Genomic DNA, 14,232 nt, shown 5'->3' with positions numbered 1-14,232 from the left:
TGAGGTAAAGAAGAACTCTGAATCCATTACCAAAATTCAGTTCTATCATGACACTCCAGTCTTCATTCAAACATTACTCGACTTGTATGCACAAAATATGGATGGAGCCATTGTAAAACATTTAAATACAATGAAAAACATCTCTTTTCCAATTACTAACACAAATAATATATCATTTTAAAATATCAGTTTTATGGTTGACTGGCAACTAAGGTGGATAAGTTAACATTAGCTCATTTTACAACGTCAGATACATAACACCTTTGGGTTTGTATATTTTATTGCAAGGACATTTCCTAACAAATACATACAAGAAATTAAAAGAAAAATTTAAAATTCAATGTCCTAAAATATTTTAATTAATCCTATTTAAAATTAATAAAGATACATTTTCTCTTAAGTTGTGGATTTCTTTGTTATGATGGTTTGTTAAGTAATTATTTATTAAAAATTCTTCAACCTTATTGAAGGATAACACTAATTCAATGCTTGTTTCATTTTTTAAAAATGAACAAAATGCTTATAAATCTATATTACTTTCTGTTCAGATTTGTAAGTAGTGTCATATGGCAGTTCAAGTAAATTTCAAATGTATGTGAGTTTTAAAGAATGTACCTTTAAAATTGTTTATCAAGTAATATATAAATATACTGCCACTTTCAGATACAAATTAGTCCTCTCAGTTCTTAGTTGGTGTAAAATGAACAAATGAGCACATTTTATGACATCCTCGCTGCATTAAAATCCATTTTTCATGACATACTCTGTCTTGTGTACTATGTACAACATTAGTAAACATTAGTAAATGCCACCTAAATTCTACTGTGAACCTATATCAGTGTCATAATAACCACATAAAGAGTTATGTTCCATCATCACTGAAACCCAATAAATGTTCAGCAACTCAGCAATTAAAACTGAATAATTAAATTTTGCTAAGATCAAGAGTTAAGATAAAACTTCTTTAAAAAAAAGTTTTGATACAGAATTTGCAACTGGCCAGCTATACTACTCAAAGGCATTAACTCTGGATTATTTCTGTATTCCTTCCAAATTTATGCAAAATATTCATCTTCAATCTAGCAATTAAGCAAAGAATTTCTCTTTAACTTCCCTCAAAGATAGGTTTAGCACCACACAGAATGTTTCTTAGGCATCAAGATCTTTGATATGATCGACTCTTACACAGAAACAAATTTGTCTACATCAAGAACAATCACTCTAATGGAACAACTAATAGCCACCTCTCACGAGTTCATGACAGTGGTTCTTCTCGAATATCCTCTTCTCGACACAGTCTCACCCTGTGCTTCGCATTCCCGTCTCACTTTTTCGATGATATCTGCCACCAATTTCTCTTCGCGTTCCCTTTGTCTCTCATAGTCTGGTCCTTTTGCTGCCGCCTCTGAACTTCTCGTACTTCTACGCCCCATTGATGCCCGCCCCAACGAACCTGACCCACTAGCATCCAAAGCACTCGCTGCTCTTGTCATAACGTTCGATGAAATGTCTTTTCCATTATCTTCGTTGGCATGCCTAGAAGCAATATGTCCTGTGAACCCTTTCCTCGATTTGAAGAAAACATTACACCTATGACATTTAAAAAGGCTCGCAGGTGAAGGAGCACCTGAACTACCCGATGATGGTACGTGGAACTTGTATTTGTGACGGTACCAGTGAGTACGTGATGGTAGAACCTCCCCACACCACTTACACACCACACTACCATCCTCACGAATGAGATACTCCAACAACTCCTGCTTCCCACGAACTCCACCTGTCTCCAATTGGAGCAACTCTTCCGAGTCCGTTTCCTCACATTTTGTTACTACAATGCATCCCCCTCCTCCATCATCATCCACTGATGCCTCGTGGCTCAGGAAATGAACTCCAGCAGTTCCTTCAGGCATTGCATGGACTACAAGGCCCAGCTTCTGGTCCTCTGACACTCCATCTCCGATGAGAGTAACTCCACCTCCTGATGAATGGTATGAATCACTTGTACTGCATAGTTCAAATGTTATTGAAGGATGCTCATCAATGAACTCGTAAGTTGAAGAATCTGTAAAATAAGGAAGAATCTTTTAAGGTAATATCACCAAATATAGAATATACGCAGTTTATAATATGAAAAAAAAAAAAAAAAAGCTCCAAATAAATAAACAGAAAACAGATATTAGACTTCATTACAGCTAAAATGATTAACTTTTTTAACTAAGAGAGGAACACTGTGTTTAATGAAATGGAATCTTTATCGTTTCAGTATACGAGAACAAATCAAGATTAAACACTGATAACACTGGCAAGAGCTCTTCAGTAAATCTAAGAGAACCTGTTGAATACAGAAAAAATAATCTTGGGAAGTAAAAAGTCATAAAATTCAAAACCTTAAAAAATTAACCCATCTCATAGTTAGAAATATAAGACGACACAGCATAAAAGGCTGAATTAGTATGAGCTTCTAAACTACTGTATTACAATTGAAGAACACAGAAGGAAAAAAAAAGGCAATGATCACAAATTACAAAAATTGAGACAACCCAAACATCTAGTGGCATTGTTTGAAACCTTTCGATTGGCCGTGAAACATGGGTAAAACATAGAAAGTTCCAGTCAAATCAAAGGTAGAAGTTTCACCTTGCATGGGAGAACACAGTCTTTAAATATTACAATTACATTTTCTCAATTCTTGGAATCTGTGCCTTTCCTTGTGTTTCCCCCTGTGGGTGTCAATTGTCATAATGTGTTCACGTATTATTGTCAGGCTGAAGAACAAGCCAGATGATGAACAGAAGTAAAACCTGAATTCCTTCAATTAATTACAAGTACCATCAGCATATCCTGAAATTAAGAAGCAAGTTTGGAAGTCATAACAGGTATTCCTAAAAAGGATGTATCGATAATGGTACAAACTCTGCAGTGAAAAGTTCTTGCTTTCAGAGTGATGAAGATGTGTGTTAATATTACAATCTTCAAATTATATCTGTGGGAGTATATCACATAATGTATATTTGCCTTATAAAGTTTCTTCATGGAGAAAAAAAAAAAAAAAAAAGATGGTATGTTTTATAGGTCAGGTTTATATAAGACATTTTATAAAGAAAACAATACACCATTTTCCTTGGAGGTAGATTTATTTAATATGAAAAAATTACATAAAGAATTTGTCAAGACATTACAATATCAAAGAAAACCAGATAGAATTTTCTTTATATATATTTATATAATATAGATTATTTTTAAATTTCCTACTATCCACTTCTCTGAAACAATTCAACTTCGTTAAAATTTTATTAATGTATCACTGTAAGATATTATGTAAAAATAGGGTGATCTCTCTTTATTTCTCCATATTAGTTCTTCTCTCTTAATTATACTTTTTGTTGCTAAGTTAACATGAGCTACATTTACATAATAACCAATCAATTACAACAATGTGACTGGTTAAAACTCATGAGATGATGGTTTTTATACGCAATGCTTGTGATAACACAGGTATATAAACATGCTCTATAGTAAATAACAGTGGGGGGAAATGATTAAAGCAAAAAGTACATATGTTACAAACATGAAACAGGAAAATGATCTTTTCCTCTTTCTTTTAATTGTATTTCTTTAAATATTACAACAATAATTAGTCTAATCATAATATTTTAATAATAACAAACTACCAATTATGTATATATTTATAATATATAAAATAAGAATACAAAACAAACTGCTAGGCACCATTTGAAGACAAAACTGTTCAAATTATTTCTAACTTTTTTAAATAACAAAGCAAAACATTTCGCTTACTTGACTCTTCTAATAATAAAAAGAACAGCCTTAACCTAAAACCTATAGTGAAGTTCCATTAACTTACTGCAAGAAGCACACATTCAACTTTACTGCAGATGTGGTAAATATTTCACAAAATATATCTTTATATTCTTTTATGCTCTTTATATTCTTTTATGCTACAATTATAGCTTGTGGTAGATATGTTGAGGATCAAACCACCCTTCGGCCTGTGGATTCCCTTTACAATATGCTACAACTGAATAGTCTCAACCACTTGACATTCAACAAGTACGAATACCAGAGAAGACTAATGTTATAAAACTTTGCCATTGATGCTTTCACAGCCCATATTTATAGACATGATACTGTACAGGCCTTTGGCCTTATGCCATGTCAAGAAAATGAGGTGAAATTCTTTACGGTTTAAGAAGCCTTTCTCGTGGACAGTCAAGATTTCTTCTGATGACGCAGAGCAGAGTTTTCTGCAAAACGTAAAGAATTTCACCTTATTTTCTTGACATGGCATAAGCCCAGAAGCCTATCGCCTACTTTGTTTAGAGAGGTAAAATTATTAGAATCACTTAAAACATAGGCTATGAAACACATGAAACAAAATTAGAATTTTTAAAAATCTATACTTATTATAAAATAAAGTCCCCAGTAGATGTCTGTGTATGTACGGGCTAATCTCCGGAACCACCAAATGTATTTTGATGTACTTTTCACGACTGTACAAAGCACTGATCGAGGAAGGTGTGAAACATTAATCTAAGACTAAACAAAGCTGAGAAGTGGTGATTTTAGTCCAGTAAATAAAAACAAACAACCACTTATAAGCACTTTCTTAACTTACACTGCCTCATCTATCAACAATAGATCCTGAAGTATGTGAGGAAGAATACTGTTATAGCATACAAATCTCTGGAAAAAAGTACGCAACAGTGTAAAAGGTAGCTCTCAAGAAGTGTTTCTTCATTAAGAGTTTGTAGTAAAGAATCAACCTTGAAATTAGAAACCATATTTTGAGATAGTGTAAACCCAATCAAAATGAATTATCGCCCTAATAATCTCATTAATGTAAAAATACACATTATAGTATTGAATGAATGGTTTCAGAGTTACTGTTGGTTGAGTGAAAGCGCTAGGTTTAAATATCGCTCGTGGAGAAAGGAGTAAGCCTACAGGCAGATATCCAGATGGGCCTTGGAAAAATGTTGCACTGAACTATGTCCATACATACAGAAGCAAACAAATAATGTTGCCTACAAAAAATCTTGTAAAGCCTAAAGGCCTATCACAATAAATTCAAAATTGCCCCTGTGCAAACCCGGGGTGAGTTGCTAGTTCGTCAGTAAGAGTCTGTATGTCATGATTTTCTTCTGCTCCCTTCCCCCTTTAATACATGAGGTTGTGTTTAAGACACAGGCTACTTTGAACTTATTCCTTAAAGGCAAAAGCAGAACTGCTGCAAGTTCGTGCAACATCAAGTGGTTGGACTATGCTGTAGGACTAATAATTTTTCTTTTTTTTTTAAATCTAGTTTTACGCGAGTGGATATGAGACTCATAATGAGACTCTTAACATTGATATTGTGATCCAAACCAGAGGGATGTGATTTTTCATTTCAGAAAACTCACACGCATTAGCAGAGATTCAAACCCTGGCCACTTTGGCGAGAAGTAACAATGTCTTTCAGCTATCATATCCCAGAATCATGTAACTACAGATGTTTTGCCAAACCTGTGACCACAATTCCAAGAAGAAAAAACTGGAAGTGCATTATGTAGATTGTTGTCGCAAGATTATAAAAAAGTGATTTAATACAAAAGACTGAGGTACTCTTTAATTCTTCTTTAAGACAAATCGTTGCAATAAATTAATGAAACTTGTAGAAAAGGTAGAAATACCAGTGACTAACTAGCCTTGTCAGGTTGACAGCTTATACTGCAAGAAATACAAACACTATTTTGCCTCCAAAATTGATAGCACAATACTGGAAAGAAAAAAATGGCAATGTTAATTTTTAAAAGATATCAGTGGTAAACATATATATATCATTACTGCTGTTTGTCTTCTCTGAAAACTAACGAAATCCTATCGGAATGCTTGAACACAAACTGCAAAACTACGTAATGTAATAGTCACTTGTATGAACTATATGGAGTAATTAAAGCACTACTTATGAATGGTTCTTTCACGCTTAACCTGTATGCACAAAGGAATTCTTTGAAAATGTTGTCAAAACTAGAGCTTAGCAGCTCTCTATTGCTGCTGCTTCAAACCAGAATAATATAAACACTTCATACTCATCGCAAGGAAACAACATGTTTACAATTATCCACATTCTTTATTATCTGTTCATAAATAATGTGCCTCTATGCACCTGTTCCCTGCACAGTTGGTTGTACGAAAATAAAATGACCATTATGAAATTATCTCAGATATCAGGATTTTAATTCTCAATACTTTAAGGGGCTGCATATACTACTGAACAAATAATTCAGAAACTATTCCATACCCCTGCAATTATTTTAGGAATTTTCTTTATGTGATACAATTGGTTATTAACAGCTTTTCAAAATAAAGTTTCCATATTTGTTAAAAACACAATACCATCAGTGTACAAAAGTCATTATCAACAGATATTGGAGTCAACAACATTGCCATGGTTTCAACATCAGGCAGTGACTCGCTTCTCCAGCTACTGTGGATCATACACAGTAGCAACAAAGATTCAGATGACAGCAGCAAATAACTAGCAAAGTACCATTCTAAATGTAGCCTAAGTTCCAATGCAGACGTATACACAGTGCCTTTTTGTGGCAGCATGCAGTACCAGCATCTTTTTCGCAAAGAAAAGAAAAGAAAAGAAAATGAATTGTATATTATTTGGAATATTCCCATCACATTTCCTTTGTAGTGTTGGCTGATGGCTTAAAATAAAGCTTGTTTGTCAGTTTTTGTTAAGTTTCTATATGTATAATGCCTACAAGCACGATTGAAGTTTCTGTAAACAACCATTCTAAAATCATCATTCTTCTCCTATTAACCATTTCATACTTTGGAGTTGAAGAACAAGAGAGATGATCTCTGTCTTTCTCTTCCTTATCCTCCAATGTTTTTGGTTACTGGAATACAATAGAGTACAGGGTTGGTTTCCTCACTCTTCAGCAAACAAACTGTTCTTGTCAAGGGCAATCTAACAGTATCCGTTAGTACCAACGTAGCAGCAAACAACTAGTAAATACGTAACCATCATAGTTGATCTGGGATTAATTTATTTTTAAATTAAATCTTTCATTGTTTCTAAATCATTTGAAAAGCATTTTTAAAAAACCTGTTTTATGCTGCCAAGGCAACCAAGCTCATGGTTATTCAGTGGGAGCAAGAGGTGCACATGTTTCATAAGTTAGAGAATTGAAATCAATAAAATATGATTTTGTACCGGTGCACAATAAAAGAAAGCATGACATTCTTTTGAAGTTTGAAGTATCTCCAGAAATTTCTTCAGAGAGGGCCAGTAGTAAAATCAGTGAGAGATTCAGTTTATGAACAAGTTCGGGTGAGTACCGCCACCTTTCTTTTCTTAGGAAGCACTGCGTATACATAGTAGTACCATCAGACCATGTGGAGTGGCCATGCATGGCAATGCACTACGATATAGAGCACAGTTCTGGATTTGGGAGACGTGTGGATATGAAACCCACTGTTGGCTGTCCTGAGAATAGTTTTCTGTGGTTTCCCATGTTCACTTCCAGGCAAACGCCAGGAGAGTTTCAATTCATAGGCCACATCCAATTCCTTCCACCTCCTTACCCAATTCTATTCAGCATCATTCATTTCACCTTCATTAACTCCTCAACTGTGGTTGGTGTCAGGAAGGAAATCTGGCCAAAAAAAAATGCCATATAAATTTATCTCGCCTCATCCCCAATTTCGTATCAAGAAACGGAGCTAACAGGCAGACATAAATAAGCAGTATTACCAGGACTGTTTAATACACCAGTGAATGTTTTAATAGAATAATTTTTCACAGTACATGTTACTTTGGTGGTTTTCATCTATAATTCTTCAATCTTTAAATGTGGTCATTTTAGTTCATCCTCCAGAAGAGCAACATCTACAGAATTCTGAATACTTTGTTTTTAGTGAATCATGCATTGTGTTACAAAATGTGTGTTCAAAATAGCTTGATTCTTGATTTGTTCACTGACCAAGAGAGTAATAATGCAACTCGCACAACATACAAAGTACAGAGCAGTGTTTTGTGCTCATATGCCATGCTCAATATTCTGACTAGAGCACACAACTTTTCAATAAAATGCAAATACAGCAAACTCCCAATTATCTGTATGTAGGTTATTCGTGCACCCCTGAGGTTTACTGTATTATTATTTTTATTTTATTTCCTTTATTTATTTAATTTTGAACACTGTCAGAGGTGCCAACTTTTGAAGTGGGTTATCAGTAATCCCCCCCCAATCAAAAAAGTTTGAGTCAAATCCAAAGCCTACTCTTCTCCTCTCGATAATGACTATGTCCTTTGCCCTTCTCAACAGCAACATGTTCAAAAGTATATCATATTACACAAAAAAAATCGCACAATTTGAAAAAAAAAATTTGTAGCTTATTTCACACTCAACAGCTGCTTTTCAGTGTAGGTTTTCTTGAAGCATCCTTCCCCACTGTGATAATGTTTTCGTCTTCTGGACCATGAGTGATTCCAGTGTATTTGTACTTAAAGTAGGCCTGAATTCTGTCTGATTTTTCCTATCAACACTGAAAACTCCTACTGTGGGAAAGTTACTGTGAGGTACACTTAATACAGTACTGCAAATACATTACCTAAGGTTCTATAATGGAGAAGAGTAGATTAGAACTCCTTCATTGACAACAAATTTCACAATGCTCATGGGTGGCAAAAGTAACAGATGATCGAATAAGTTTAGTTCCCAACTCACAAGCATTGAAAAGAGGAGGGTTGAGCAGTATGCTAAAAAGAATTTAACGTTTTTCTTCATTCCTTCTTTTTGCAGATTTTTTTTTCATGATAATGTTGCTTTTCCATAATCATTTTCCCTTGGACCATAATACAGTTATCATAAGCTAAAATCCGTAATAATTATGAACAATCTGTAATTGTTGGCACCTTTGACATGTGTGAGTTGCGCACTTTAAATTCAAGCATGTTCATGACAGCAAGTGCGCTTTCGGCATGCTTTGCTCGAGAATCAAATATTAAACAATGTACTGTATAGCATTTCTTCATTGGTGTTTTGTGATAGCAGCCATGACTATGAAGTGAAGGAAGTCCTTTTAACTTTAAAACATAGTCTTTAATCAATTGAAAATGTTGAGAGGAAAATCAGTAAAGAAATTAGCAAATTATTATGGGATTGGTGTTCAGACACATTAAAAATAGCAAATAGAAACCCTTAGAATTCACTAGAAATCAAAGCAGTGAAGCAGAACCCTCAAAACGAACATGTATGAAGTAGACTTACGATAACTTGGATGCAGCGCTGTTATAATGGTTTCATCAGAAGAAATTGGGATACCAATTTCAGGTGCTATATGTGCTGAGAAAGCAAAATTGTTCATGGGGCTTTAGGCTTGGAAGGTTCATTTTGTGCACTGTCAGTTGGTTTACAAGGTTTAAATTAGAGCAATATGGAATATGGGAAATTGCTATGCGAGGCAAGCATCTAAGTGCAGATACCGTTGCAGCGAATTATTTAAACAAGAATACATAACATCATATTATCCATGTTTTCAGTTTTCCATGCTAATTTGTCCGGTGATTAGCCCTGATATGATGTATTTTTTTAAACTGGGAATTTGTGCATGAAAATTGGTGCAGGGACTAAGGAAGATGTGATTTATCAGATGCAGCTAAAAGAAAGCAAATGAAAAGTGCTTTTAGTGTATAAATCCCCTTGAACAAAATATCTACAGTACTATGGATTATTTAACATGCCTGTAACCTATATTTTACCACTAAGTAAGTTGGCTGCACAGTTCAGGTCACATAGGTGTTGAACTTGCATTCGGGAAATGGTGGGTTTGAACTCCACCCTCGGCAGCTCTGACGATGGTTTTCTGTGGTTTCCCATTTTACATCAGGTTGTATATTAAGGACACATCCTCAAACAAACAAAACCTTCTATGTCCCGGTGCGACAAACCACTAGCAAAAAACCCATTGCTGACAAGACCAATCTGACACAAAGTTCAAAATTTACCTTACTTTGATTTTGCAACTACTAAAGTGCTAAAATGCAATCTCATCAAAGGGAAAATATTATTTTAAAAAAAGATAAATAATGAACCAGTTCTTGGTTCAGATACCAATCAACTAATGTCTATGCCAGCAAACATCCAATATTCAACAAAATAAAAATGCTACACTGTTTAAATATTATACCTAGCAAGGTATAGAGAGAATTCTTTCTAATATAAGAATGGACTGTCTGGCAGAACATGTTTCTCAAGTAAAAATTCAGGAAAGAAACAAGCTGAAAATTGATTCTTTTAACAGAGTAGAATATCAGTTTATTTAATGACCCTTTTCCTAGTTAGCTGAGTGTTGTTTAGTAATTTACACAACTAATACTTTGTAATAAAAAACCACATCTTCAATTGATTAAGATATTTAGAGACAAGGTTATATTTCCCTCTTCAATCCTTGCCTTAGAATAAACTTCTAGAAAATCAAATTAATGGTCATCAGCAAACAGAATATCAACAATGCTGTTATCACCCTGGACAGAAACATCAAGGGTGACACATTTCAGGTTGCTGGTTAACACATAAATGGGATCTACTTGTAGAAATCAATGCCAGAATCAGAATATTAAGAAGTGTGTTTCTGAAATTAAAACATCTTGTATGCAACCGTGACCTCCCACTTGAAACCCATCGGCAAGTTTTGTTTTATGAGTTACCGGTGCTGCTTCATAATATCGATGGGAGCATCAAGCATCAACCACAGGCCAAGGAATGTAGATGTAACACAGAATATTCAATACCACATTATTAACAGGTACGCACATTCCGGAGGAGGCACCAACCATCAGAGGACTGGAATGCTACATGAAGAACCTAAGCAAATGCCTATTAAACACAATACTATATGATTCAGAGTTGTTCTTTTGTGCATACCGTGCCAAGCTCTAGATGTCCTATGAAGACCTTACTTAACCATGCCTGATCTCACGGCTCCATGCACAATGCTAAATTTTGGCAAAAGTTAGCTCTGTATAATATAAATTTGCCTGTCAGCATCAATCTGTGGAGAAATGTATTTCCAATGTTTGCAGTTTGTGCCAGGAGTAAATTAAAAGAAGTGCATACAAAAATGTTTCTTTCAAAAGAAGATAAACATTTTTTTTAAACTGATGGTAACGCAAACTTGGTCAGGGACCATTTTGTTAGAAGTCTTTGTAGTTACATTGAAACATGTACTTTTTTTAATTACATTTAATACTACTCCGTACACTATACCTGCAGTTAAATTAACCCTAATGATGTTTGTCAAAGAAATGTAAATCTGAACATCACAGATACAGCTCTGAATTAGGAGCCAGAGAATTACAGAAATCCAGAAGTTGATGGTCGTATGTAATTGGCTGAAAAAGCCAAAGATACAATGCAATTCAATGAAGCATGGAGTATGCATACTGGCCAAAGGCCACACTGGTGGGAAAATTCTGCATTAGATCTCATCAGCAGTGATCTACAGTCTGTAAGCTGGAAAATATGTTAGTGTTGCTTTCCTAATTTGTTTTTAAGAACAGCTGTTACAACTGCTAAATATGTTTCACTACTTTTCAAGATAAGTTTCTGTATGTAATAAGAACAAGTCACCATGAATATATTACATGTTTAAAAGCTCCACTAATTTGCTCAGAACTGTTCTACAATGAATCTGCTGGGTTAATGTACTCTTAATTACCAAGTATTTGGGTCTCTTATTTAAAAGAAAGGAGAACAGCAATGGGCAGCATTTATTCCTTCCAAAAAAAACACAAAAAGGTAAAAGGAAAATAGGTTTAAGATGAAAATTCGAAGTATCCTTTTTTTTTTTTTTTTTGTCTTAAGCTTTGGTCCATATTCCACACTGCAGAAAAGCATTTCCTTCAAAAGATTTGATAACAGGCCTAAAATGGTGTAAGAAACAATGAATGTGCTAACCTCATTATGGTTTTATTGTTGCTGTGAGTTTATTTCAAGAAAGATTCAAATCAATACATCTGAATATAAACGAAAGAAATACAAAACTTGGCTGCTATACTTCTTTGAAAAATCATGCATTACACAGGATTCTGTTACACAACAGAGAAAACTGAAATTAAAGGTTTTTAATTGGAGCACAAATATACTGTGAAGTGAAATTAAATTAAACTTACAGCGATTAATAGTAAAGCTAACTTATTTCCAAATCTAACCTCATTAATGTATTGTATAACACACTTTCATACACTAACATACCCAGAAAAGTTCATAGGAGGTGATATTGCTACTGCCAGATTTCTTAGGCACTGGAGTTTTCCCCATCCTCTGCTACCACACAGTGATTTAAAATCAGACGCAAGAAGAATGCACCATTTCTTCAAAAGTACTACATTTTACTAGCTCTAATAAAAAAAAATTATAAAAATTGTTCTTTGGCAGGTAGGCTTCTTCACTTTCGATTAAAATGTACTTGGACCCACAAAAAAAGTATACCCTACTTCACAATGAATAAACATTAAAATGATAAGATAATTAATCCCATGTACAGCTTGATCCAGACAGTAATTTTTCAGTGAATTCTTGTCTTTGGCCAATACTTCTACGAAAGTGTTTAGCAATAGCATGTGACTGAAAACTTTCATACAAAGTTTGTACAGCTTTATGTCTGCAATGTACCATCTATTGGCGAAGCATTCCAATGTTAAATTTTGAACAAAACTAACCATAATAAAAAAATGTACATTACTCTTATTAACTATCAGAGCCCAACAATTATTCTTACAATGGATAAACGACAGGCAATATTTTTATTGAACAATCTATCCACAACAGCAGCAGGTTGCCCAAGGACAAAGAGTACCTAAACAACAATAATATAGATGAACGGATCAGCCCTACAAGAGATAGTATGAAGTTGCTGTATAGAAGGTGCCCTAAAGCTTGCTTCATTCCTTCACAATGGACAGAACTAGGATTTTGAGATCTAATACCAATATTCTGTATGTTACAAAAATGGAAAAATTAGTTCTGAAGATTGTACAGAAATGCATTGTAGTGACAAGAAGGATTCTGTAATAATACTATACCTCATAGCACAGCCACCTAGTCCTCCAGTACAGTTAGCTGGAAGTGCTGGTTTCATATTCTGCACAACGAACTCAGGTTTACAGGCCTACTCCCTGACCAGACCCATGATCGTGCCAAATAGCAATGAAAAATCAAATTAGTGACCCCGTGTTGGAGTGGGATAAATGCTAAAGGAGAAGATAAAAACGTTGCCTGGATGAAGGGTTAGAAGTTCCCTTACCACGATCAACTCGTCACATAGTGTTACTTTATTTTTCCCTTCTCTCACTTCACAGCTTTTTGTCTCGAGTGCCACAACATTTAAAGGGATGTTGGACGATACAAAAAAAAAAAAAAAAAAAAAGCTAAGACAACGATGGTTACACTCAGTTTCTAATGATTTAAGGATAAGAGGTATAGAACAAAATGAGGCCACAGCACTAGTTGCAAACAGGGGATTGTGGCGACGTTTAGTAAATTGCATCAGAAAGACAACATACCGAGTCAACAGTGCGAAGACTGTGATAAGACAAAAAATGAATTTCCCGAAGGCCTTGCTGTTGAGATTAAATATTTCGTGATATATTCCTTTCTCTTGACCTTTTCTAATTCAAAGCTTTGTACTTACAATTAATAAATCTCATTTAAAGAATGAACGTATACATACTGCATGTTATAAATTAAATTGGGCAACCTCTCTCCCAATAAAAGACACTTCCCAGATGCAGAAAAATTGTTACGTCCCTTCCATGCCTGTAAATGAGAGATTTTACAATATTCTCAAAGTGTAAAAATGTAAACTTGTCTAAAGAGAAGAAAATTTGAAACTAATCAGTTTTGTGCAAAATATGTAACAGAGAATGTTTTTCTCTCAAATAATGTACATCTGACAGTGAGCTGTAGAAACTTTATTTCTATGTGAAGAATTCACGAATTATATTAAAATTTTGTTTACAGGTACTGTAGAGAAGTATGGAAGGGAAATGGCTACAGTAATTCTGTTTAAATATAATACTGTCTTCCACAGCTGTTTTGTATAATGCTCCCTAAAACAATAAACGATGAAGAAAACAATATTTATTAAACAGTAGTCACGAACAATAACTAAGTTCCCTTCCTCCTCTAACGAACTAAATAAATTTCATTCATT

General features: G+C 34.4%; 1 protein-coding gene across 3 annotated transcripts in view; it reads right to left on the bottom strand.

Annotated features, from left to right (window-relative positions):
• Positions 1-482: 482 nt before the first annotated feature.
• ttk (zinc finger and BTB domain-containing protein ttk) overlaps positions 483-14,232 on the bottom strand; it is a 436,183-nt gene continuing 422,433 nt past the window's right edge. For 2 of the 3 annotated variants that reach the window (XM_067157914.2, XM_067157913.2), the window contains exon 5: positions 483-2,062. In XM_067157914.2, the coding sequence (XP_067014015.2) occupies positions 1,248-2,062 (815 nt within the window). In that variant the 3' untranslated portion in view covers positions 483-1,247. The remainder of the gene's footprint in view (positions 2,063-14,232) is intronic. The other variant, XM_067157918.2, reaches the window with a different exon arrangement.

The sequence above is a fragment of the Anabrus simplex genome, chromosome 14 (genome assembly GCF_040414725.1).
Source record: "Anabrus simplex isolate iqAnaSimp1 chromosome 14, ASM4041472v1, whole genome shotgun sequence".
Classification (NCBI taxonomy): Eukaryota; Metazoa; Arthropoda; class Insecta; order Orthoptera; family Tettigoniidae; genus Anabrus; species Anabrus simplex.
This window is presented reverse-complemented; position numbering and strand designations above follow the sequence as displayed.